Consider the following 27499-nt stretch of genomic DNA (forward strand, 5'->3'; position numbering starts at 1 on the left):
TTTATTTTATTTTTTATTCAGGGAGTGGCCCCCACTAGCCCAGTATAAGCTCAATTCATTGAATCCTTCTAACAATAATACTGTATATTTTTAAAATATGTTAAAAAAAGTAAAAAACCATAATTACTAAAAAAAAAAAAAAAAGATCTAATGCAATATCTTGGGATAATATAAGCAACATGAGAGATTTATTATCAGTCTTAGTGGGCTGGTCATTTTTGACCAGGAACACAAAAGGTGTTAGCACAAACGAATGCAGATTAACTAGTCTAGACTACTCTTTTACCCTTTCCTTGTCTTCATACAGGTCTGATGGCTGAATATCAGGCCTACACAAACATAGGTACAGAAAGCAAGCAGATCATGCGCACATGATGTCTGATCATGTCATTATTTTCAATTAATGAAAAAAAAAACAAGTCTTAATTAATGGAAGACGGTCATTCATAAACCTGACAGATGACCACAATATAGGTTTCCATTAGCATTGTCCTAGAGAGACAGACCTATGTGGATCTAGTTACAATCTGTATCTTACACATTGGAAACCTGATGACAGTCTGCAGCTTGTGTTGGCCAGTCAAGCAAACTAATCCCCACTGAAACCTCATCCACAGATGTTAATATTTAACAAGTATTGAGAGTTTGGTTCCTCGCAAAAACAAGCATCTTTCCAGTTTTTCTCTACTACGTTTGCCAGCCACGTATTCGTACAGCTGCCTTCAGTCAAGTGTCATCTTTGAATTAAGGTAATACCTCGGAATCTATGTCTGTGTGTTATGTAGCCAGATTTGTTTATATGTTATATTCTTTAATTAGGCTGTTTAGACTGCTAACATTAAAATAATGTTAGCCTGGGAGGCTGTGCATTTCATCAGAGATCTGTCTAAACAGATATCTAACCAGTGGTGGTAAACTGCAGCATACCATACGTTTATAATTCTCATCATCTGATTATTGTATATTAGCTAGGGTGATGCTCTTAATTTTCTATTCAAGATATCTTTAAAAAATGGACAGGAGGGAACAGAATGTATTTCTCCATTTGAAAAGCTAACATTTAAGTTGAATTCACCTTATTGGGTAGTTTGCATCTTTGTCTGGTTCCAATGAGGGTAGATACTGTGGAGAAATCTTAGTGTTTTCATGTAGGTACAGTCAGCTCAGAGTGTAATCTACAAACAAACGCTGCTTCAGTGTTATCATTGTGACATATGTGCCTTGTTTCTTGCCCATTGTCAAACAAAAACAGAGATAAAGGGACTCAGTCATCATGTATGTCAATTCTGGAGCAGAAAATGTGTCCATGTCTTTCAACTTTATGGGCAGGAAGTTACGTAACCATACCGTTGCCCCGGCAGCAAAACAACGTACGTAAATAGCACACACAAGCCCCTACATCTACCTAAAATCGTAATACATCACTTCAGCCATATTTGACATTGTGTCATCGCACACAATTTTTTTTTAGATGTTGAGCAATAAAGGATTTTCCAAAACTGTGTTCAGTAGGAAGTCTTTTTCTATATGTGTGTGTGTGTGTTCATCAGGATCTATGTTTTGTTTTACCCATTAATTAAATGTTTTTTGTTGAAAAAGTTCTGTTTTTCCCATAATGTAATGTGTTTGGTTGAAAACACAGTGTTTTCTTTTGTTATCTTTAGGTGCATGGGAGACCACTGACTGTTCTAAATCTCAGGATGATCCGGTGGGCCCCACCCCAGTGGTACATTCCCATCCCATTATGTCGGCATCAGAGGAACTGCCAGGCAGTGTGCCAGACCTGAGAGAAGAGGTTCAGTGGTGTAGAACATGTAACATCCACAACACACTCCTAGATCAGTATAAAGACAGAGGTGAATTTAAAGTTGCAGATGAATCCTATTACCTTCCAAGACCTCAACATATCCTAAACCCTTAAAATTGTCTAATATTGTTCTAATATTTAGACTAACACTTATTTAATCTTAACAACTTAACAATATTAATAATACATACCTAAACGTACTTTTAACTACGATATGACTGATTTCAACTTAATCACATTTTTACATTCTGACAACAAACACAATAAACATACAATCACTACTATTTTTAATGTGTATTCATTTATTTACATAGCTTTTTCTCTCTTTTTTTCTTTTAAGAAAGAAAGTCTGGAACATTATGTTTATACCACTTCTGAAAGCATACTGTATTTGAAGAGACAGAAAAATTATGCTTGCACTTAAAGTAACTAAGTGAAAGTAATTTCTACATTTGAGTATTTACTGAAGGATAAACACAATATATAAACATGGATAATATACTGTATTTTGTCATGTAAAGGCTACTTTATATAATTTAACATTTTTATTCAGGGATATTATCCAAATATTGCAGTAAATAGTGATATAATTACGTATAGCGAAAGGCTCCTTAATATAATGCCAAATGTTTATTCAGTGGTATTGTGGAAATATGGTTAATAGTGATATAATTGTTTATTATGCTGCATAATTACTGTTCAGCTATCATCGAACTGCATGTTTAATTAAACGCCATAAATCTGTTCATGTAGATTTAAATAAAGGAATAAATAATGAAGAAAAAGATGAATGTGTTCTCTCATTGTATTTATTTCTGTAAAAAATCTTGCAAAACTGTGAGAAATAAACCAATATTACGAATTAATATAAATTATAATAAATGTAAGATTAATTTAATGAATTCATATACAACCCCAATTCCGAAAAAGTTGAGACAGCATGAAAAATGCTAATAGAAACAAAAAGGAGTGATTTGTAAATTATATTCACCCTTTGCTATATTGAAAGCACTACAACTAAACATTATATGTTTTACCTTGTGAATTTAATTGTTTTTCTGAAAATGTACAGTAATTTCAAATCAGATTGCAACACACTCCAAAAAAGTTGGGACAGTCGAGTGTTTACCACTGTGAAACATCACCATTTCTTCTAATAACACTTTTTAAGCCTCCTAGACTGAAGAAACAAGTTTGTTAAGTTTAAGAAAGTGGAATTTTCCCCCATTCATCCATTATGCAGGTCTTCAGCTGTACAATTGTATAGGGTCTTCCTTGCCATATTGTGCGCTTCATAATGCACCACACATTCTCAATTGGAGATGGTCAGGACTGCAGGCAGGCCAATCTAGCACCCGCACTCTTTACTTATTCAGTATGAATAAGTAGAGAGTGCTTAGCCAGTTTGTGGTTTGAAGTTGTCCTGCTGAAAATTCCAGGATGTCCCTGGAAAAGACAGTGCTGGATGGCAGTATATGCTGCTCCAAAATTTGTACATATCTGTCTGCATTAATGGTGCCCTCACAGATGTGCGAGTTACCCATACCATGGGCACTGACACACCCCTGGCCCATTCAGACACTGGCTTTTGGACCTGATACTGATAACAGCTTGGATGGTCCTTTTCCTCTTTGGCCGGAGAACACGACGGCTGTGTTTTTCAAAAACTATTTCAAATGTGGACTCATCGGACCAAAAAACACGGTTCCACTGTCCTACTTTACATCTAAGATGAGACTGAGCCCAGAGAAGTCAGCAGCGCTTCTGAACAGTGTTGATGTAGGGCTTCTGCTTTGCATAGTAAAGTCTTAACTTGCATCTGTGGATCTCCTGCAGTGGCAAATGGTGTTGACTAACAAAGGTTTACTAAAGTAATCCCAACCCCATGTTCATGATATCCATTACAGATGAATTATGTTTTTTTAAGACAGTGATGTCTGAGGGATCAGACATCATGCACATTCAAAAGTGGTTTTCGTCTTGCTCTTTACGCACAGAGATTTGACCATATTACTTGAATCTTTTAATTATATTGTGCACTGTAGAGGGTGAAATGCCCAAATCCTTCCAATTTGTCTTTGGGGAACATTGTTCTCAAAGTGCTGGATTATTTGCTGAAGCATCTGTTGGCAAAATGACAAGTCTCGAATGATTCTTGCTCGTGAAGGACTAGGCTGTTTTTGGAGGCTCCTTATATACTATGACATGATTGCCTCACCTCTTTAACATCTCCTGTTTCACATTGTCTTGTTATTTTAATTCGTCAAATTGTTATTAGTCTTAAATTGCCCCGTCTCAACTTTTTTGGAGTGTGTTTCAATCATCTGATTTGAAATTACTGTACATAAAAAAATAAATGAAATTCACAAGGTAAAACATAATTTAATGTGTAGTTGTAGTGTTTTCAATTTAGCAAAGGGTGAATATAATTTACACATCACTACTTTTAGTTTTTATTAGCATTTATCATACTGTCCCAACTTTTTGGGAATTGGGGTTGTCCATGAATGTTATTGTTACAAAATGCATGATTCACTCAGTTCTTCAAGTGTTCACAGACATAATACTCTGAAACTGACCTGTTTAAGAAATTATCCAATCTAACATAAAAGACATAACAGATTTTAAAGTACAACATGATCTATAACCTGGATTGTATGGATTTCCTAAACTAGAGCACACAGTTATGGCAGAAGTCCTAATACTCCTAATGATATATAAACTTTTAAAGGGAACTTAACACATTCATCTTCAAAGGATGAATACCTGTGAAAACAAAGAATCTGACTTTGGTGAAAAAACTATAGCATAAATACCCATCAGTACATTCATCACAGGCTATCCCCCATCTAGATGGGAGATATAACACTCTAATACTGATCTAGGTACAGTACTCATCAAGGTTGTGTAAAATAAGCTCTAGACTCCCCAACAGAGCTTGATGAGAGAAGTGTCACTGTAACTGCATGTTCATTTTTGAAGTTGCAGCTAAACGTGAGGTCTCATGGCTGAGAAACAGTAGACTCAAATGGAACACATTCAAACGCTGGATCGGCATAGACCGGCATCGTGATCCAAAATCCACTGGCAAAGGTAAGCTCTGGCATAGGTGGTTGTAGATACTGTGTAGAAGTGCAGATAGAAGTTCATTCTAAAAAAGATTTGCAATTTCATTCATAGCATCCAATGTGTCTTCTGTGAGTGCAAGAGTAAAAGAATGTGAGGATGAAGCTCCAATGGATGTCAAGATGTTTATCCCATATGATTCTGCCAAGCTATGCATAACCCAAGTATGTTGATACCACTCCTGATGCTTTCTTATAGGGAGCATTTTCTTTTGGTCAAGAACACAAAGTTTTTTTGTTAGGAACACAGTTTTGCACTAGTCACATGTCTGTCACTCCCTCTGTTGCCAGGAGGCATTGGGTGGTAATGGTTCTTTCATTTGATGTCATGTGTTTTTGCTCCTTCAAATCCCATTCATGACTAGACATTATCAAACATTTCCTGTTGCAAAGCTCTCACAGCCACCTTTCAAAACCCCAAATTATTGAATCTCATAAGGACAAGTCTCAACAATTCCCAGTACACACCCTGAGTCATGTTTACTTGGTGTGTCAAGTTCAGAGCAGTAAGGTGTAATGTATCATGCTTTACCCTGGTATGCAGAATGGGACAATAATCCCATGAATACCAAATTGGGCAGATCCATTTGAATTTTCATCGCCACTATGTATTTTTAGTTTATGGTTGTCACCATGCCAACAGATGACAGATGATATGATGGCAATGAAGAACAGTCATCGGGAGATGATTCAGGAACTGGAGAAGAATTTTCTCATTGCATCAAGGGAGAACCAGGTGACAAAGCTTGTTTACCACTGATCACAGTCGAACAAAAATCAAGAATGCGATGCTTTTATGGATGTTTAAGTGTATTTATGGCTGTATCAGTAAATGTGTGTCTGTGTAGGAAAGAACGGTTCTTAAAATTAGGACGTATTACCAAAATAAGCTTAACACCCTGAAGAGGATACTGGATATTTACCAGGAAAAGGTGGCCAGAAAAAATGCATACTGGGAAGAGAAGGTCAGGGTAAGTCACAGGCATCATCAACTTTTTAATACTTCCTCCAATTTCCCAAATTCTCCTCACTAAATACACTGCACACCTGATCCACAATTCAGGTTCAGGCAGGTCTAAGCAAGAGGATCAACTGCTCAGCCAGCTTCACCAGAAAGGCTATGCTGGTTGACAAGCTTTACCAGCTGAATTTTACTAGTCCAGACCAGCATTAACCAGCTGGTAAATTTATACTGGTGTAAACAGTCTTTTCAGCTGGGTGGTTCACCACAACATGGGTTTTCTTTAACTTTGCAGATGATATATGATTATATTCTGAGTAATCGTGTCATTATGATGTTGTCTGGCTATATGATCTACTTTGATTTCCTGTGTGATATTTAATTTTCCTCTGATCAGAGTCTGGAAAATCTGAATTACCAACTTCAGGAACAACACAAATTGCTTCAGGAGGGGAACCAAGAAGATTTAGCAACATGGAACAGAGAGAAGGTATAACAGTATGATAAACCTGTCAGAAAATGCAGGAGGCAGGGCCCAAATGTAGAGTTGAAAAATAAAAGGGAATATATTTAATAACAAGGGCAAAACACAAACCAAAACTCCCACAAACATAAACTACCCCAAAGGGGGAAAAGGGTAAACCAGGCTGGGGCAGAGGGAAACCAGACCGACCGGACCAAAACAGGAGTCAGGTGGGAGAAACAGAACCAACAAGGAAGACTGAAAACACAAGACTGGAAACAAGACCGATTAACAAGACCAGCGAACAGGACCGACTGGAATACATACTAGACTGGAAACAAGATGACAGCAAACACGAGGAGACTAAAATATGGAGAGAAATCAAATGGGTTAACAGGGGCCAGTTGAGGCAAATTAACTGATAATAAGCAAACGAGGAGGCGGGGTATGACGTAAGACAGAGAGACACGTGGCGATACAGAAACAAAACAAAGCCAAGACAAGACAACAAAACACCCGAATGGCATGAGCGCACATCATCAAGACAATAAGGCAATATATGCCCATGCCAACCGACAAACAAGACGAGAGAATGCGTAGCAACAGCAAACAAAGCGATGCCACGCATTTTAACACTAAACGAAACCTGAGGGAGGGAAACGCCACCCAATGCATGCAACAGGCGACAAAAACAAGACAGGACACCTGTGCAAGAGTTCGGCCACACACAAACCCGAAACCTCAGACCGAAGTGACCGAACCTCGGCACAACGTGAAGACAGCTCACGACCCGGGAACGCAACACAAACAGAGCGGGTTGCGAGAGACAGACATAGATTATTGACGCAAGTGCATGCCACCAAGATGACAAGCACAATGCACTCACGCAAATACAAGACAAAACATGGAACATGAGTTTCCGGATCCTGACACCGAAACCGAACCAGACAGAAGGGTCAGGATCCAGACACCATGCTCCGGACATGAAACACGAGACCGACCGAAGAGTGCACGGTGGGAAATCACAACTGGCCCTGTGCACTCACACAAAGACAGACAGTGAAACACAAGGCAGACATGGGACGATGATGCCACGGTCCTGTCAGACTAAAACTCAGACTGACAGAGCGGCAGGACCGTGACAAAACCAGTGTTGGGTAGTAATGGGCTACATGTAATCTAGATTATGTAATAAGATTACAAAAAGTAATTAGACTACATTACATTTTTACATTACATTTTAAATGTGTTTTGTTAAAGTACACCAAAAAATGAAAATTCTCACATCATTTACTCACCCTCAAGCCATCCCAGATGTGTATGATGTTCTTGCTTCTGCTAAACACAAAGATTTTTAGAAGAATATTTCAGCTCTGCAGTTTCATACCATGCAAGTGAATTGTAACCAGAACTTTGAAGCGGCAAAAATCACATATATGCAGCATAAACGTAATCCATAAAACTCCAGTGGTTTAATCCATGTATATTTTGGGTGAGAACAGACCAAAATGTAACTCCTTTTTCACTGTACATCTAGCCACTGCAGTCTGTTGGCACCAAGGTTATTATCGTAAACTAAAACGAAAATGAAAACTAAATGTAAAAAAAATATTTTCGTAAACCGAAATACAAATAAAAATCAACACAATTAGAAAAACTGAAACTAAACTAAAATACTTTTTCATGGCTCAAAAAAAAAAATAAAATAAAATAAAAATAATCGTAAAAAATATTTAATTTTCGTTTTTGTTGCCGTAGTTTTTTAAACCTTTAGACCCGCTATCACCTTAACATGAAGATGCCACTAGGAGGCGATAGCACTAGCAGATGGGCTATTGCCCTCATTACATTAGCAAAGCCAGAGTGGGAGGGAATGACTACAGTACATCTTGGAGAGAAGCAAAGTTGTTAGAAAACTAGGGTGACCAGAAGTCGGACCCAGTTTTACGATGTGTGTCCCGGTGTCCCGTCATTTCTCTAAAAAATCTAATAATGTCCCGGTTTCAGCTGTTAGCCTCACTGATTTTTTTTCTTTGAAATTAAAAATCCTAAACGTACTTCTTGGTATCGTGTTTGGTATCGATTGCAGAGAAGGGAAGATATTTTATTGCACTGCACAGTGATTTGATGATACTTTCATTCTATCAATCCGCAACAATCTGCTAATCTATCTGATTACCATGACAACGACTCACGTGCTTTGCGCTCTCTTATTCTCTGTCATCATCCTAATTAGAAATGAGAAATGCCCAAATGAAAATGCATGTTCAACAAGCTGAAAGATGCAGATTATTTCTTTGCACAACAAGTGAAAATGGAATTGAAATGTTTTGCTGTCACTGTAAATGTTCACTTTCCCATGGCCACAGTGTTAAATAAGAGATTGCAGGTCATATTTATACAACACTATTTGTTTTTTATAGTACAAGCACTTAAATGTGGAATTGTATTTTAACTTTTAAGTTCCAATGTTGCAAATTTTGTGTAAAAATATGTAGCTGACAAGAAATTTCAAACACTGTCAAGTCATATCATTATTACAAATGCAATATGACATCATATGGATAGAATAGGCTATATGGAATTTGTACATTTTACAAATATCTAAAATGTGGTTAAAATTGTATAAAACAATATATAATAAAATAAAATAACATTTCACATACTAAAGATGTTATATTGAATTTAGCCACATATTTTAATACAAAGTGTTATGCAAATTATATATATATATATATATATATATATATATATATATATATATATATATATATATAAAGCAATATCACACGAGCAAGAGTGTGATATGGCCCTACATCAGTGATGTGATTCGGCTGCAGGCTGAGTGCCGTAGGTAATCACCGCAGTGCTGATTTAGGGCCATATAGTGTTTTTAACGTGTATTTTGTTTTACTGTACTGGCAGAATTTTTATAGTCAAAACAAGTGAAAAAATCTACCAGTGCTGAAGAAGTAATCCAAAGTATTTAGAATATGTTACTCACCTTGAGTAATCTCTCTCTCTCTCTCTCTCTCTCTCTCTCTCTCTCTCTCTCTCTCTCTCTCTCTCTCTCTCTCTCTCTCTCTCTCTCTCTCATATATATATACAGGGTTGGGAGGATTACTTTTGAAATGTATTCCATTACAGAATACATGCTGTAAAATGTAATTTGTAATGTATTCCGTAATCTGTAGTGGAATACATTTCAAAAGTAACCCTCCCAACCTTGTATATGTATATATATACAGTACTGTGCAAAAGTCTTAGGCACATAAGATGCTTCACAAAAACATTTGTCTTAAGATGGTTATTTATATTTTCAGCTTTAGTGTGTCAAAAGGAAATATACATTTTAGACTCCCAAACATTTCTTTTGCAAATAGAATAGAATAGAAGAACAGGGAGCCCTGCAACAGATGTCATGGCCCCTACAAAACCCCCCACTGAACATCGTGTCAGTCTGAGATTACATAAAGAGACAGAAGCAATTGAGACAGCTGAAACAGACAGAAGAACTGTGGCAAATTCTCCAAAAAGCTTAGAACATCCTATCTGCCAATAACCAAGAAAAACTGTGTCCAGGTGTACCTAGGAGAATTGGTGGCAAAGGTGGTCACACCAAATATTGATTTAGCTTTTTTTTTATGTTTACTGGTCTTTGTATGACTTTAATTGATAAATTTTTTAAGACATCCTCACTATGCAACATTTTCCCCAAGTGCCTAAAACTTTTGCACAGTACTGTATATATATATATATATATATATATATATATATATATATATATATATATATGATGTATCTCAAACCCCTCAGGTGTCCCAGTTTGAGACTTTCAAAATCTGGTCACCCTATAGAAAATGCACCAGCTGTGTCTGGGACTTTAAATATGACACATTTGAACGTTTATTGGAATGCCTGTTCATTGTGTTGCCAGTGCATGATGTTAAAACAAAGAGAACAGAAACAATATAATATCCAGTAATTTATTCTCTCTCTCTCTCTCTCTCTCTCTCCCCCCCCCCCCCCCCAACACACACACAGTCTTTTCACTCATTCGGTCTTATACCGTCTATTAGTGATTTGTTTTACATTTCATTTTGAATTTGTATAGAGTTTTGTTTGATGTTCAGTTTTCAGAGTTGTGACAAGACTTACTTTCTCATGTCAAATGCACTAAAGAGGACTTTTGCTAAAGTTCAATAAAAAAAGATGCATTCTTAAATCAGAATTATGTGTTTTCTTCTACTGTAATATCAGTAATGAAATTCAGTTGGTCTTATTAAAATGAAGATTTTTAATATTATAAGTATTATTTACAAACTGTACATTTGGGTGTCCAACTATATGACCCACGTTGCACAAATGCCTGTTTTCCCCATTCTATATGTATCACTTGATATAAAAACTAAACTATAAAATATTTAAAAACTAAAACTAACAAACAAAGCGAAAACTAAACTAAATTGGAGCTCAAATTTTTAAACGAAAAAGAAATTAAAAAGAAATTAAAAATGTAGTTATATCTATTATAACCTTGGTAGGCACAGTCATGATTTCAAGCTCGATTACATTTCCTAGAGTTTGATGCATGTGCAGAGCACTAGATGGCGCTAGGAATTGTAATCGAGCTTGAAATCATGATCGCCAAGCAAACAGCAGCTGTCAAGATTTATAGTGAAAAAGGAGTTTGATATTTTGGTCTATTCTCACCCAAAACTGATTGGATTGCTTCAGAAGACATGGATTAAACCACTGGAGTTTTATGGATTAGTTTTATGCTGCGTTTATGTGCTTTTTAGAGCTTCAAAGTTCTGGTTACAATTCACTTGCGTTGTATGGACTTACTTTAAGCTCAATCGAGAGCATTTGTGGCATAATGTTGATTACCACAAAAATTGTCCCTCCTTTAAAAAAAAAAAAAAAAAAAAAAAAAGTTAATGGAAGTGAGTGGGGCCCATTTTTGGAAGGTTTAAGGCATAAATGTGAAGCTTATAATTTTTAGAGAATTAATGCACTTGCATTAATTCTCTAAGAGAAGTCAAAATTATTTGTTGTGGTAACCAACATTATATCACAAATGCTGTCGATTGAGCTTAACTTGTATTGAACACAGAATATTCCTTTTAATGACAGGCGTGCACATGGTGCTCAGTACACTTAAAACTGGATTTTCATCAAAACATGCAATATGTAATCCAAAAGTAATCAGATTAGATTACCTAAAAGTGTTATCCAAAATATTTTAGTTGTGTAATTTGTAATTAATATCAGATTACATTTCAAAATTCTACTCAGCAGTGTTTATAACACATTACTCTATGCACGAGAGACTAGTTGTAGATGCAGCACTAAATCAGTATACTGTGTCATTGGAGACTGAGGCTTTTAGTGGACTAAAAACTGATGGAAAATGTTTCCAGAACAAGATGATGGAATTGTTCTCCTCCCGATTGGACCTCCTTAACAACCACCAGGCATCAAGTAAGAGCTATATACTGTAGTTACTGTGCTTTTCAGATTATTTATGACACAAGTAAAAGATTTGAATAATTTGTAAAGTGACAATGAATCTCTGTGTCTTTGACAGCATTGCAGGAGCTGCAGTTGGCCAGGGCAGAGATGGGAAAGGTCCAGGAGATGCTGGAGGCCTCTCAGGAGAAGAACAATCCAGAACAAACCTCTGAAGGAAAGGTAGAAAGATGCTGTCATCTGGTAACTAGCTATAAGTTCTATTATTTCGTGTAGCATTGACCAGACATTAATGTTCTATGGTGATGGTGGGGAACCAGGCATGTATGATTTCTGTGAGATGACATTCTTGAATTGTGCTGTACTTCCCTGTGCCATCAGGGCTGCAGTGACTCAGATGTACCACTAGATGGCGCACAAGCTCGTCTGGAGGTTCTGAAGGATAACTTATTGAGGAGAGAGAGGGAGATCTCAATGCTTATGGAAGGAAGAGAGAGGGTGACAGATCTTGAACAATCAGCATATGCTAACCTCCTCAGTGCTGTTATACAACAGGTGCTTTTGAATAATATGTGATGCAGGGGCGTAGATTCCAGGTGTGATGGGGGGAGGTACATCTATAACATGCATTATGACAAAGAAATGTGTGATGCAGCAGTTTCCTTCAGAATAAAAGCACATGCTTATCATGTTCTACTAAAAAGAGGGAAGCCTCATTTTTTGGGCAACATGAAGTGGTGTAATTCCGAAAATGTACTGTGATACACTGATAATAAATTTCCTCCCAATAATAAAAATAAAGCAAGTACAACCCCCCATGATCCATGATCAATGGGATATGTTTGAATTCTTCACACTGTAACACCCCCTATAACTAAAGTTATAAAACCATACTCATCTGTACTACAAATTAATTTAATGCTAGCATGCTCCATATTCTGAGGATTTGATATTTCAAATTGATTGACTTGGCCATTATCTAAGCCAGTGATTTCTAACCAGGGGTACGTGTATTCCAGGGGGTACTTAAGCGGTTTCCAGGTGGTAGGCTACTTAATTTTTTTTATTAGATTTTTTACCTCTAAAACAGTACTTTTTATTACTAAAAAATATTAGGGCTGTCAATGGATTAAAATGAATTATTAAACAATTAATAGGTTTAAACATGATTATGATTTATCTCAGGATTTTTCAGTTAGTCTTTATGAAAAAAATGTGTACATTATATCCAAGTTTTATACATTTTTGTGGATGTCACTTGTAGCAGAATGTATGTACCACTTAGTGAGTCTGTTTTTCCTCCACAGTATTGAATGATTATTGAAAGTTACTTTGATAATATTAATGATTATGCTAAATGATATCCAGTATAATGAGTTAAAGGAACACATTTCTGGTTTACTGTCAATGAAAAGGTACTTGAGCATTAGTGATGGGGCTGTGGGAGTACATAAGACAAAAAAAGGTTGGGAAACTGATCTAAGCCATTCATAATTGGTATGTTACGGGCAATTTCTCTCTGTATTCCAGTCTCATCATGTTTATGCTGAGTTAGTAGAAGCTAAGCAGCAGTTTGACCAAATGGCAGAGGACAATCGAAAAACTATGACAGAGATTAAAGAAAGTCTAGAACAAACCATAGAAGAGTCCAACCAGAAGACTGATGAGGAACAAGATCATACAAAGCAGAAAATGTGAGATCATGATAATGGTTTCTATACAGTCAGAATATAACTTAAAAAAAAATAAAAAAATTCCACAACTCTGAACATATGCATCTGCTAACTGACTGACACATGTTAACTCAGGGCAGAGCCAAAGGAGGATGGTGGATCACAGGTCAGATTACTCCATCATGAAGTCATACAAGTGGCTTTGGAGTGCATCAGAGCAGGAGCTATACCCACCGTCATTGGTAAATTGGTGACTGTGTTAATGATTAATACTAGTCTCTATATGGGGGCCTGGGTAGCTCAGCGAGTATTGATGCTGACTACCACACCTGGAGTCGCGAGTTCGAATCCAGGGTGGGCTGAGTGACTCCAGCCTGATCTCCTAAGCAACCAAATTGGCCCAGTTGCTAGGGAAGGTATAGTCACATGGGGTAACCTCCTCACGGTTGCGATTAGTGGTTCTCGCTCTCAATGGGGCACGTGGTAAATTGTGTGTGGATCGTGGAGAGTAGCATGAGCCTCCACATGCTGGGAGTCTCCGCGGTGTCATGCACAACGAGCCACGTGATAAGATGTGCGGATTGACTGTCTCAGAAGTGAAGGCAACTGAGACTTGTCCTCCGCCACCTGGATTGAGGTGAGTAACCGCACCACCATGAGGACCTACTAAGTAGTGGGAATTGGGCATTCCAAATTGGGGAGAAAAAAAAAAAAAAAAAAAAAAAAAATATATATATATATATATATATATATATATATATATATATATATATATATATATATATATACTAGTCTCTATATGGATTAAAGCATGGATGTTTACTTACAATATTCAGGTTGTTCTGTTTTATTCTTAGAGTCTGACACTAATGAGGCTTGCGCAGCAGAGCTGGATGAAAGAGTCAAAGTATGTCACAAACACAAGCAGACACACATTTTACTTTGCAATAAGTCTCCCCACGGTTTTTTATGTAGTTTTTAATTTTCAGTGTCCATTCAATTAAGTTTTCAATAGTTTACACTCTGTAAGTTTAGTTTACAGTAGTCTTTTTGTGTGTGTTTTCTTGTTTCAGTTTATTTCATTTTTATTTTAGTTTTAGTTTTAAGATTTATGGTTGCCAAAGTTAAAGGAATAGTTCACCCAAAAAATGAAAATTCTCTGATCACCTTCATGCCATCCTAAATGTGTATGACTTTCTTTCTTCTGCAGAACATAAACAAAGATTTTAGAAGAATATCCATACAATGCAAGTGAATAGTGACCAAAACTTTGAAGCTCCAAAAAGCACATAAAGGCAGTGTAGAAGTAATTCATACAACTCCAGTGTTTAAATCTATATCTTCAGAAGTGATATGATAGGTGTAGGTGAGAAACAGATCAATATTTATGTCCTTTTTAACTATAAATTCTCCTCCCTGCCCAGTAGGTGGTGATATGCAAGAAGACAGTGAATCGACAAAAACAAAAGAAGAATGTGAAAGAGAAAGTGGTGATTTATAGTGAAAAAGGACTTAATTTGATCTGTTTCTCACCCCAGCTATTATATCACTTCTGAAGATGTGGATTCAACCACTGGAATCATATGGATTACTTTTATGCTGCCTTTATATGCTTTTGGAGCTTAAAAGTTTTGGTCACTATTCACTTGCATTGTATGGACCTACAGAACTGAGATATTTTTTTGAGAATCTTCATTGTGTTCTGCCGAAGAAAGAAAGTCATACACATCTGGGATTGTATGAGCATGAGTAAATGATGAGATATCTGGGTGAACTTTACCTTTTAATGCGTTAACTGACATCATTTAAATATGTTTAACAGGATTACATTTCTCAGGGCCAGCTATTGCTACCGCTATCTAGTGACATTTTCATATTTTCACTGTTTATTAAAGTCTAAAATTAACATAGGATAATTTTGATAATATTTCAATTTTGGAGTTATAAAAATATATTTTAGTTTCAGTTTTTCGATTATGTGGAAGTCAGACTGTGACATTGAAGTTTTTATTTTTATTTCAGTTGAGGAAAAGATTGAAATTATTTTCATTAAGGGCAATAACACTGCTTGATACTCACTTTCTACCTTTCTTTTTAGAAATTTGAGGAGAATGTCAGACGAAATGGATTCCTAAATGCTGAAAATGAGAAGAGTTTAGGGCAGCAGCTGTTATTACTGCAAGCTGAGGTGAGAACAGCTAAGCAAAATATATCTTTCAGTGTATAAACTAAACTGACCTAACTCAATAATCTTAAACTTCATTATTAATCCTTTTATATTAGACTAAATATATAAATATATTTAAAATATATCTAAATGTGCCACAGTGATTGTATCAAATGAAGTCTATTCATCTGATCTCATATTCCTCCTCTATCTGTTAGTTAAAGCAACTCAAAGATGAAAATAAGAAGATTATTGACAACTACACAGCTGAAAGGACCATGAGAAAGAAGTACTACAACATGATGGAGGATATGAAAGGCATAGTACATCACCCTCATATAGCTTGACAAATACGTAGAAATTAGTTAGCATCGGAACTGTTGCCAGACACAACATGAACTGGAATAGCCATTTTTGGGTATCCACAATTTAATCTGAGACTTTGGGCCAAATATCTCCAAGACTCTTGAATGGTTTCCCAGAAATTCTTTTTTCATTCTTTTTTATCAGTTGTATACAAATCCAAAAGTAATACAGATGAATGCCAAAAAAAAGGAAAATCGGCTAAGAGCATTTTAGGTTCATGCAAGGTTTTTAATGATTTTGTAAGGCTTAACATGAGAAACATTTTTAATGGATATCTGTCCACATGTAAATAAAAAAAAAGTGATGTTGTACACTTATCAAAAAGGTGTATATCGAAATTCATTAGACTTTTTAACCTATAAATAGTACATGCCTAACTTTATGTATGGTAATGTACAGGTAAGATCAGAGTGTTCTGTCGAATAAGACCGCTGACCCGCGCAGAGCAAGCAAGAAGAGGTCACATCATAGTTGCTTGTCTTGATGACTACTCTGTGATCCTGGAGACTCCTCGAGGACCTCGCGAGTTTCAGTTTGACAAAATTTTTAACTCAGACTGTACACAGGAGGAGATCTTCCTGGAGTCCAGTGGGTAAGTGTGCTATTACTGTCATACATGGGTAGTTCAGTAGTTCGTATGTTAATGCAATCTTGTGTTGAAGCAGTAAACGTATTTGGCTTACTGTCCCCGGACTTTACTTATTTAGATAATGAATCTAGAGAATAGGTGGAGATGGGGTGGAGGCGGGATGTCAGGAGGGTTGTCACAGGAAGCAGGTAAGCAGCGGCTTATATACTCCTGCTCGTGGGCTGTGATTTGTCAGATAAAAAATTAACATGCTCCTCCCGAACCTCTGTTAATTAACTCCATTTGACATGCTGTGCTCAATCTAAAACTACTTTAAAAAGTGTTATTCAGCACTATTATGCATGCAGCTTTATGACCTCATATAAAAAAAAAAAAACTTAAATGAAAATGGTCAAATACTTTAAAGAAATAGTGACCAGTTGTAGAACCAAAAACTCTCAGAAAAAGAGGTACTGTTTAAGGTACAAGTCTGTATCTCAACAAAATGTATAACTCGTTTTGGGTACATAATTCAGCCTGGTCTCATCAACATTACGTGACCATGACAACATTTTTGCAATACGAAATTACATGCCTTATTTCATGTTTGGCTGGAGTTTTCCACTGAAATGTCCAGTGGGGGGCGCCAAAAGCGAGTGAAAAGGTGTCGTAATCAGACAAGGTTTTTAAAGGTGCTGTAAGTGATTTTTACACTTATTTCAGTGAAAGATATCACTGAAATAAGTGTCATGAGGTATCTCACCAGTCTCTGTGACAGCTCTACAAAAATGAGTCCGCGGTCTCTGACGCTTTCTGCCTGTCGATCATTTTGTGCTTTCTCAAGGTGTTGTCATTGCTAAGAATTATTGAGGCTTAATGCCATATTATGATTTATTATTTGTCAGTTGCTATATGTCACTATTTCACTACTGTTGTGTTTGACAACCGTGGGAACATGTTTTGCGGTGTTTTGGAAAGAGGGTGGCCTCGTGGAAGTTAGAACGTCTAAAATTGCTTACAGCACCTTTAAAGTGAATATTAGATGGAGGTTTTAATGAGTAAAACTTACCTCCCTAATCTAAAACTTTAACCTAAACCTAACCAATAGTGATCTGAAATCAAATGAGAGGTAGACACAAAACAGATATCCTTACCCTTAACCAATACCTAAACATAAACGATAGTGTCCAAAAACAAAATAAGTTTTTATTTTCTGAAGCAGTTTTCGTCTAAGAATTTCATCTCACATGTCAGCTTGCATGCTTGACTGGTGTAAAAAAAGATGTATTTTTTGTCTCCTTAAGGGTACAACTATGTACCCAACAGTACATCCACAGTGACGGCTTTGTTCTTTAAACAGTGCAGTACAGTTTTTTTTTTGTTTGTTTTTTGTTTTTTGGAGAGTAAAGATATACACTCACTTAGAACTTTATGAGGAACACTATGGTCCTAATAAAGTGCCCGACGTGGTCTTCTGCTTTTGTAGACCATCTGCCGCAAGGTTCGAAGTGTTGAGCATTCTGAGATGCTATTCTGCTCACTACAATTGTACAGAGTGATTATATGAGTTACCATAGCCTTTCTGTGAGCTCGAACCAGTCTGGCCATTCTCTGTTGACCTCTCTCATCAACAGGAGGATAAGCATTTACTGAAATACTCCAAACCAGCCCGTCTGGCACCAACAATCATGCCATGGTCGAAATCACTGAGATCACATTATTATTTTCCCATACTGATGGTTAATGTGAACAGTAACTGAAGCTCCTGACTCATATCTGCATGATTTTATGCAATGCACTACTGCCACACGATTGGCTGATTAGAAAATCGCATGAATAAGTAGGTGTACAGGTGTTCCTAATTCTCAGTGAGTGTATCATTTCCCTAGACATTCATATAAATTTTAACCTAAAATCTTGATCTTGAATTCTGCCATCAGTTATTAACCCTCACGTTGTGCCAAACCCAAATTTCTATCTTCCGTTGGACACAAAAGGAGATGTTAGGCAGAACAACCTAACAACCTCAGTCACCATTCACTTTGATTGTATGGATAAAATATGCAATGAAAGTGAATGGAGACTGAGACTAACATACTGCCTAAAAGCTCCTTTTGTGTTCCACAGCAGAAAGAAAGTCATATGGGTAAGGAACAACATGAGGATGAGTAGATGATGACAGAAGTTTAATTTTTGGGTTAACTATCCCTTTAAGCAATGTCTTGTGAGATTTTAGCAGATTTGAAGAGATGAAGAATGCTGAATAGATGCAAATTTCCCTTAGGCTAATCCAGTGTGCAGTTGATGGCTTTAACATATGCATCTTTGCGTATGGCCATACGGGTTCGGGGAAAACCTTCACAATGGTTGGAGATAGAGATCGGAGGAACCCAGGAATCATCCCGAGAACCTTCACCAAGATCTTTGACATAATCCAAGAGAATGAGTCTAAATTTGAGTTTAAGGTATGGTATACTTTACATGTTTAATGGTAGTCTTTAAACTCTCCCCTCTAATCTTCCTTTCTTCTCTCCTTTCCTCCCCTCTTTTGTCCATCCTCAGGTTTCTGCCTACATGTTGGAGCTATACAACGACCGATTACAGGATCTCTTTGTAAGCCCCACTGAAGCATTCTGCAAGCGAATTGAAATTAAGAGGGACAGAAAGGGGCTTGTGTTTGCCCAGGGAGCAGAGATAAAGAAGGCAGCCAGCGCCGGCGAACTCTTTGCATTATTCGAGCAGGGCTGTGCAAACCGTCACATTGCAGCCACAAGTATGTGCTTAATGAAACTTCAAAGGAGTCCAGTTAAATGGTTTGGATTAATTGCTTTAATTACAGTCAGTATGAATGCTTACTAAGTACATTACGACTTGGCAGAACTGCTTTTGTAGAGACTGTTGCCAAATGTCCAAACAATTGAGGAGGTCCTTGAGTTTAGCTGTCTGTGTGGCTTCCATGAGCAAACACAGATTTAATACGGTTTCTGTGTGTCATCCATCCATCTTTCAAAAAGTTTTCCCCATAAAATGCCATAAAAATCCATTTAAGCCATGTCCCACATAGCCCATACATATTCCCCAGTGCATTTATTCAGCTAATTGTTATTAATAAAAATATAAAGTAAGTAAACTTTGTTTACTTTTTTAAATGAGACTGCAAAGTGCCTGTAGTTACAGAATCATCCCAATCTATTTTTGGGTTGTACAATTTTGCATGAGCAATCTGTGCCTTCAAAGTCAGTAATTTAGAAATATTTTTCATTTTCATTCTTCTTTTGTTAGAGATGAATGTAGAGAGTTCACGCTCTCACCTGATCATTGGCATCATGATTGAGAGCCAGAATCTAACCAATGGGAGTGTGAGTTTCGGAAAGCTCAGTCTGGTGGACCTGGCAGGAAGTGAGCGAGCAGCAAAATCAGGAGCCAAAGACGACCAGCTGAAGGTTTTATGCAGGACTTATGAACAAACAAAATACAAGCTGATTCATTCATTTAATCACTTAGATTAAGTCTTGAAACCGCTTCACCTCCAATGTTTTCTCAAATATATAATTTACATCCAATACCCCTCCTGACAAATTGTGTGTCTTTCAATTTGTGTGTTTTGTTCTAGGAGGCAAACTCTATTAACAAATCCTTGAGTGCTTTAGGAGATGTGATTTCAGCATTGTCAATGGAGCAGCCTCATGTGCCCTACCGTAACAACAAGCTGACCCAGCTCATGCAGGACTCACTGGGGGGCAATGCCAAGACCCTCATGTTCCTAAACATCTCACCCTCTGATTGCAACCTGGATGAAACTCTCACCTCACTTATGTGAGCACCAAACAACCTGAGAAAAACAATATGCACACAGTAACTCTCACACTTTTATAACAAGTCTGAAATTTTCTGTGTCCTAAGTCCTCCAAATATTCTTCTCCTCTAAATCTAAAGCAATAATCTCTTATTTCAGAGTCATTCATGAGGTCATGACTATTTAGTTTTGTTGCATAAAAGCTCCTAAATAGAGTTTTCTGCTGTTCTATTATAGGGATTATAAGATATTATATAATGAAAAGTATTTGGGCACACTAAAATGGCATTGGAAGCAGTTTGTTGAAAGTTATTTCAAAAGTAACCTTACTGATCATTTTAAAAAGTAATGTTAAAGCTAAAATTGATTAAGTTATTTCTGAGAAAATGGCTAGAATTATTTGTTTGCAGATGCACCTTAGTTATATATTTTGTTTCCAATGCAATAAAATTCACACATTTTAAATGTGACTTAGTGTCTAAAATATACTTATTGGGCCACTGTACATTGCGTTTTTCTTAACACAGCTATGCGACTCGAGTGAAAGCCATCACCAATAATGCACAGAGGAATGTGGACAACAAGGAAATTGCTCAGCTGAAAGAGGTGTGAACATCATTTGACAGAGATCACATATTTTCAGCTTGTGAACAAAAATCAACCTCATCTCTCGTTTTTCAAATATGCTCTTTTTTCACTTCACAGGTGATATTAAAACTTAAGTCAGGCCAGCCAGTGGAAGAAGAAGTCTGAGCTTCCATAACATGGGGATATGGTTTTGTTATCAATAAGGCCATATTCTTGTATTTGCATGTTTGATAAATGTAAAGCTGCAATACTTAACTTCTGCACCTCTGAATGGAATTGCAAAAATAAACACTTGTTTTCAATGAGCCTTCTAAATACGCCCCTCGACTCCTGTTGGTAAAACAAACAGTTTCCAAACTAAATAGAGCAGGCGAATGAGAGCGAGGGGACCCTGCTGACTGACACTGTCACGCAGTCAGATCTCATTGCAATAGACATGAAAGACCTGTGTTGTGATACTTTTGAGGATGATGTGGAGGTCCCTAAATTTATAGTCCTGTTTTATGTCCTGTATGTGAGAAATAAACAAATCTGAGTACACAGGGGGCAAGAAAATATCAAGAAGCACCATAAGAGGGAGGTCTCATGGGCGCCATGCGAGGGTCGGACATGTGAACGGCGAACTCTGCACACTTTGCTAGTTTTAATAATATCTGTGTCACAAACCATTGAGATTCGATACACCCTGATCCTTAATTGTTTTGGGAAGACAATATGTCAAAGAATTCAAAATCGCTTCTGAAGATATGGAGTTAACCACTGGAGTCACTTTTATCCTGCCTTTCTCTGCTTTTTGGACCTTCAAAGGTCTGGTCACCATTCACATGCATTGTATAGATTCATATATACAGAGATATTCTTCTAAAAATCTTTGTTTTCAGCAGAAGAAAGTCATACACATCTGGGATTGCATGAGGGTGAGCAAATGATGAGAGAATTTTTCATTTTGGGGTGAACTATCCCTTTAAGTGTTTCAAATAAAGTGCAAACAGATGGAATGGATTTTTTGATGGTGAAGTTTGAGAAGTTATATGGAGTATGAAGCTGGATTACTTCAACCTATATTAACCTCAGGTCCTGTGATCACCTCTCTGTCTGTCCACTCATCTGATCTCCCCTCCATCTCATGAGGAGAAAAAATCTGCCAGATTCCCTGCCGCAAAGATGCGCAGCACTTCATTATTGATGTGGACAATGGTGAGGAATTCTTTATCTTTATGGACATATCACTTCCCAAAACAGAGAGAGCAAACCACACTGGCAGCCAAGGTCACTAGCAGCTTGACAGGGTCAAGCCCTGCATCTCAAGCCTCATCTCCCTGTTCCTTCAGAGCCTCCACCATCTCCACTGTCTCTGCACAGATACACTCCTCCAGGAGACTAGAGGCACTTGAGTCCCGGGCTTCAGCTTGGAGAAGTTCTTCAGGGCATTTCTGCAGATCTTCTTGTGAAGTAACCAAGCTTCACCATACCTCTCACTAAACATCATACTGGTGACATTAGCAACTGCAGAGAAGGTGAAAAGATCAGGTCGTCCAGCGAATGCCTCTCCTTGCTATACCAAAGCCTCCTTAATTGTGGAATAGCCACTCAAAACCACCCACAACAGAACCCATCTTCATCTGGAACACATCTCCGTACTGAACCCTCAGGTTAGTTAGAGACAAATGGATATGTTCCCCCAGTTGGAGATGGTTGCCCACTAGTGGCCAGGGTCTGGGACATGGGGCAAGGAGCAGCCCGGTCCTCTCCACCAACTATGGAGAGCCAGCAAGAGCAGAGTGAAGACACAGAGGACCACAGTCATTCCAGATGTAGGCACCCTGGAGACCTTCTCAAGTAACATGGCATGGCTTACACTGCAAAAAAAAGATGAAAATGACTGCAGTAGCGGATTTTGGCGTAGGCGATATAGGCAGCTGCCTAGGGCGGCAGTGGTTTCTGGGGCAGCAGGACAGGGTACCGATTTTTTCTTTTCTTTTTTTTTCTCAGAATACAAATGAATATTTTTAGAAGAATATTTCAGCTCTCTAGGTCCATAAAATGCAAGTGAATGTTGGCCAGAATTTTGAAGCTCCTAAAAGCACATAAAGGCAGCATAAAAGTAATCCATAAGACTCCAGTGGTTAAATATATGTTTTCAGAAGTGACATGATAGATGTGGGTGAGAAACCGATCAATATTTAAGTCTCTTTTTACTCTAAATCTCCACTTAAACTTTCAGATGTGAAGGTGAAACTAAACAGGCATCAGATGCAAAAGTGGATATTTAGAGTATAAAAAGGACTTAAATATTGATCTGTTTCTCATGTTGTTGTTGTTGTTGATATTGAGGCAGGCGCCACGTTGGATCTCGCCTAGGGCACCAAGTAAGCCAGAAGCGCCACTGAATGACTGACCTATTCAGATATTAATAAGGCTATTTAAAGGTCAATGTTGCTGGGTGATTACAGGTAACCTGTTACATTTTCTGATTATTTGTCATTTCAGTTATTTTAAAATAATGCCACATTGATTAGCCGCTTATACAATACCAATTTAAATAGCTAAAGATCTTCATTATACTACACAGAGGAAAAACAAAGAATTAAACAAAAATGTAACTGTCCCATATTTTACCAGCTGTCACCCTAAAACACAAAAATATGCAGAACTGTTTTAAACATCCCATCTCTAAATAGAAAGAAAAGATACATTAAGGGGGAAAGCTTTAAGGAAAACAAGAAGCTTTACGGAAAGGCAAACTTGACAATTATTGCATGGATGTATACAATAAAGTATAGTCCTATAAAAATGCATCCAGAATTAAAATACAGTGCATCTGGAAAGTATTCACAGTGCTTCACTTTTTCCACATTTTGTTATGTTACAGCCTTATTCCAAAATGGATTAAATTCATTATTTTCCTCAAAATTCTACAAACAATACCCCATAATGACAACATGAAAGAAGTTTGTTTGAAATCTTTGCAAATGAAAAAATAAATAAATAAATCACATGTACATAAGTATTCACAGCCTTTGCTCAATACTTTGTTGAAGCACCTTTGGCACCAATTACAGCCTCAAGTCTTTTTGAGTATGATGCTACAAGCTTGGCACACCTATTTTTGGGCGGATTCTCCTATCCTTCTTTGCAAGACCTCTCAAGCTCCATCAGGTTGTACGGTGAGCATCGGTGCACAGCCATTTTCAGATCTCTCCAGAGATGTTCAATTGGGTTCAAATCTGGGCTCTGGCTGGGCCACTCAAGGACATTCACAGAGTTGTCCCGTAGCCACTCCTTTGTTATCTTGGCTGTGTACTAAGGGTCGTTGTCCTATTGGAAGATGAACCCTCATCCCAGTCTGAGGTCCAGAGCGCTCTGGAGCAGGTTTTCATCAAGGATGTCTCTGTACATTGCTGCATTCATCTTTCCCTCGATCCTGACTAGTCTCCCAGTTCCTGCCACTGAAAAACATCCCCACAGCATGATGCTGCCACCACCATGCTTCACTGTAGGGATGGTATTGGCCAGGTGATGAGCGGTGCCTGGTTTCCTCCAGACATGATGCTTGCCATTCAGGCCAAAGAGTTCAATCTTTGTTTCATCAGACCAGAGAATTTTGTTTCTCATGGTCTGAGAGTCCTCAGGTGCCTTTTGGCAAACTCCAGGTGGGCTGTCATGTGCCTTTTACTGAGGAGTGGCTTCCGTCTGGCCACTCTACCATACAGGCCTGATTGGTGGAGTGCTGCAGAGATGGTTGTTCTTCTGGAAGGTTCTCCTCTCTCCACAAAGTAATGCTGGAGCTCTGTCAGAGTGACCATCGGGTTCTTGGTCACCTCCCTGACTAAGGCCCTTCTCCCCCGATCGCTCAGTTTGGCCAGGCAGCCAGCTCTAGGAAGAGTCCTGGTGGTTCCAAACTTCTTCCATTTATGGATGATGGAGGCCACTGTGCTCATTGGGACCTTCAGTGCTGCAGAAATTTTTCTGTACCCTTCCCCAGATCTGTGCCTCGATACAATCCTGTTTCGGAGGTCTACAGACAATTCCTTGGACTTCATGGCTTGGTTTGTGCCCTGACATGCACTGTTAACTGTGGGAACTTATATAGACAGGTGTGTGCCTTTCCAAATCATGTCCAATCAACTGAATTTACTACAGGTGGACTCCAATCAAGTTGTAGAAACAACTCAAGGATGATCAGTGTCATGGCAAAGGCTGTGAATACTTATGTACATGTGATTTATTTTATTTTTTTCGTTTTTATTTTTAATAAATTTGCAAAGATTTCAAACACATTTCTTTCATGTTGTCATTATGGGGTATTGTTTGTAGAATTTTGAGGAAAATAATTAATTTAATCCATTTTGGAATAAGGCTGTAACATAACAAAATGTGGAAAAAGTGAAGCGCTGTGAATACTTTCCGGACGCACTGTAGATAGAACTGAACAAAAAGACAAAAAATGTAATATCTTATCAAGTGTTGTGTACGACAGCACCTGTAGTAGCCTACAATTTTCAGATAAACTGACTCTTAATGTGCGCAGGAGCTCACGACCTACCGAGTGTCAGAACTCGCACCGTGTACGCCCGGCCATGTTACTTACCAAGATCTGATCTAATGTTGTAAATTGACAAGCATGAATGTACTGCATGGATGTAAGCCAAAGAAATAAAAAATATACTAATGAAATAAGAAATGTCATAAAGAAAAATTTTATCTTATAAAAGAAAAATAATGTGCTTATTTCCACAGATGGCAGTGTCCTAAAACTAAATTTTCTGAAAACCAACAGCGTATTCAAATCGAGGAATCAAGAGTAAGCTGTTTCGATTAGAAATAAAAAGTAAATGCTTATATGATTGCTTAATCCACTTTTATTGTCAATGCAAAAAAATGTATATGGCATGTGCATTGCTAACTTCAGCAGACAACTGTCAAGGAGGGAAAAACATAAAATAAAATAAAGTAAAATTAAATACAAAATAAATTCAAATAAAATCAAACCTTTTACTTTATGGTTTTTCTCAATCGCTTTGGCTCAATTCGATATTTTTTTTTTTTTTTTCAAAACAATAAGTTTTCTGAACAATTAGTTTCTTGTTCACACCAGATTTTAATTTCTTATTCATTTAAGCAAATTGCATGTGTTTTGGCATATGTGTGTAAAAGAGTAAGTACAATTGTCTACAATTTGCACAATAACTAAATGCACATGGCTTGCTGATCAAAACTGATAAGCTGATTCTCAGTGAAATTGTCATACGTTTCACAACTTTTACAGTTTTTCTCAATTGATTTGGCACATTTACTGAAACAAATTTACAATTGTCAAAGCTCTAAGTACAATCCTCACATCATTCAGCACACCACTCTATGTGAACTGCAAATGGTGATTACTCAATCAAAAGAATTTACTCATGTTTCAATTGTAAATAAATCCATCAATGAATAAATCATTGTCATCAAAACAAAAGGTTCCTTCATCATTGCTTAGACCAAGACAGTCAAAATGCAAAGACATCATGTCAAATGACAGTGTACTCTGAAAGTGTGATAGTTAGATACCCACTATGTAATATTGTCCAATTGCTAACATTGTATATGTAGGTAGCTGAATAGTATTGATGTCAAAAAGTCATGGCACACACTATACTTTCAACAAAACATTTATTCAAACATTTCTCATCATTGGATGTACATACTTTACAGCCAACCGAAAATACATAAAGAAAGCTTGTACAGAAAAAAATATATACAACAGCAAAATTCAGGAACTTACAATATGTGCAAGAAAAAAGAAAATATGCTGCAAGTTTATCAACCTCATGGGTCTTCCAATCTCTCCTCTCTGTCTGGCCACAACATTTCATCTACATCACACCTGATATCCTCCCTTGCAATGCAACGAGGGAAAAATCTTTTGTCATTAAGCAGCCACCCCCTACAGCAATCTGCTGTGAAATCCTCACAAACAGCATCCATTGCACCCGGTAAGGACAACTGGTCATGAGGACGGTGATCATAGACCTTCCATCTCCATGCAGAAAAGAGCTCCTCAATGGGATTTAAGAATGGGGAGTAGCCTATGGTGGGAGAAACTCCATCAAAAAACATGGATGGGCAACAAACCATTCCCTGACTGTATTTGAACAATGGAAACTTATGTTGTCTCAGACTATAACACACGTTGGCAAGTCATTTTTTACCAACCCCCTCTCATTCTCAGGAATGAGATCCCTATAAAGAGTTTCCAGGAAATTGAGGAGACGTTGTGTGTTATAGGGCCCAAGGATGGGAATGTGGCTGAGTACACCATTCCCACATATGGCAGCACACATTGTAATGTTCCCTCCACGCTGGCCTGGCACATCAACAGTGGCTTGTTGACCAATAATATTACGGCCACATCTCCTGACTTTGATCAAGTTGAATCCTGCCTTATTAACATGCACAAAAATGTGTGGGGATTCATCAGCCTCCAGCTCCATCACTCTGTAAAATATAATAAAGCAATTTAGCAATTTA

General features: G+C 37.5%; 3 protein-coding genes and 1 long non-coding RNA gene across 5 annotated transcripts; 3 read left to right on the plus strand and 1 right to left on the minus strand.

The window, feature by feature from the left end:
- Positions 1–699: 699 nt before the first annotated feature.
- Positions 700–2077, plus strand: LOC127430052 (uncharacterized). The gene is made up of 3 exons (XR_007895404.1): positions 700–749; positions 1253–1370; positions 1665–2077. It is a non-coding gene; the product is annotated as an uncharacterized LOC127430052 (long non-coding RNA).
- Positions 2078–2714: 637 nt separating this feature from the next.
- LOC127417743 (uncharacterized) lies at positions 2715–16630 on the plus strand. Its single transcript, XM_051657941.1, has 14 exons — positions 2715–4900; positions 4988–5097; positions 5576–5668; positions 5781–5903; positions 6291–6383; positions 11780–11840; positions 11947–12050; positions 12210–12383; positions 13359–13522; positions 13637–13743; positions 14359–14408; positions 15600–15689; positions 15887–15986; positions 16434–16630. Exons 1-14 carry the CDS (start codon positions 4774–4776, stop codon positions 16628–16630), a joined length of 1593 nt encoding a protein of 530 aa, XP_051513901.1. The 5' UTR covers positions 2715–4773.
- Positions 16353–21288, plus strand: si:dkey-96l17.6 (uncharacterized). Of its 2 annotated transcripts, XM_051679479.1 has the most exons (7): positions 16353–16626; positions 18887–19067; positions 19165–19375; positions 19885–20045; positions 20216–20418; positions 20926–21004; positions 21104–21288. In XM_051679479.1, exons 2-7 carry the CDS (start codon positions 18966–18968, stop codon positions 21149–21151), a joined length of 804 nt encoding a protein of 267 aa, XP_051535439.1. In that variant the 5' UTR covers positions 16353–16626; positions 18887–18965; the 3' UTR covers positions 21152–21288. The 2 variants fall into 2 exon arrangements, with proteins under 2 accessions (XP_051535439.1, XP_051535430.1); XM_051679470.1 differs by lacking the exon at positions 16353–16626 and having other exon boundaries at positions 16915–19067.
- Positions 21289–22110: 822 nt separating this feature from the next.
- LOC127417751 (cytochrome P450 1A1) lies at positions 22111–27462 on the minus strand. Its single transcript, XM_051657955.1, is given in 4 exon segments — positions 22111–22400; positions 22403–22587; positions 22589–22743; positions 27181–27462. Coding segments are annotated over 4 exon segments (912 nt in total).
- Positions 27463–27499: the final 37 nt, after the last annotated feature.

This window comes from Myxocyprinus asiaticus, chromosome 3, assembly GCF_019703515.2.
Source record: "Myxocyprinus asiaticus isolate MX2 ecotype Aquarium Trade chromosome 3, UBuf_Myxa_2, whole genome shotgun sequence".
Lineage (NCBI taxonomy): Eukaryota > Metazoa > Chordata > Actinopteri > Cypriniformes > Catostomidae > Myxocyprinus > Myxocyprinus asiaticus.

Bases quoted from the DNA above. Each gene is read 5' to 3' on its own strand.
- si:dkey-96l17.6 (XM_051679470.1), top strand. From the start codon at position 18,870: ATGCAAATTTCCCTTAGGCTAATCCAGTGTGCAGTTGATGGCTTTAAC. The intron at 20,046-20,215 runs GTTTTATGCAGG...GTTTTGTTCTAG, and splicing joins CCAAAGACGACCAGCTGAAG to GAGGCAAACTCTATTAACAA. The intron at 21,005-21,103 runs GTGTGAACATCA...TTCACTTCACAG, and splicing joins AAATTGCTCAGCTGAAAGAG to GTGATATTAAAACTTAAGTC.
- LOC127417743 (XM_051657941.1), top strand. From the start codon at position 4,774: ATGTTCATTTTTGAAGTTGCAGCTAAACGTGAGGTCTCATGGCTGAGA. The intron at 5,669-5,780 runs GTGACAAAGCTT...GTGTCTGTGTAG, and splicing joins TTGCATCAAGGGAGAACCAG to GAAAGAACGGTTCTTAAAAT. The intron at 12,384-13,358 runs GTGCTTTTGAAT...TCTGTATTCCAG, and splicing joins TCAGTGCTGTTATACAACAG to TCTCATCATGTTTATGCTGA.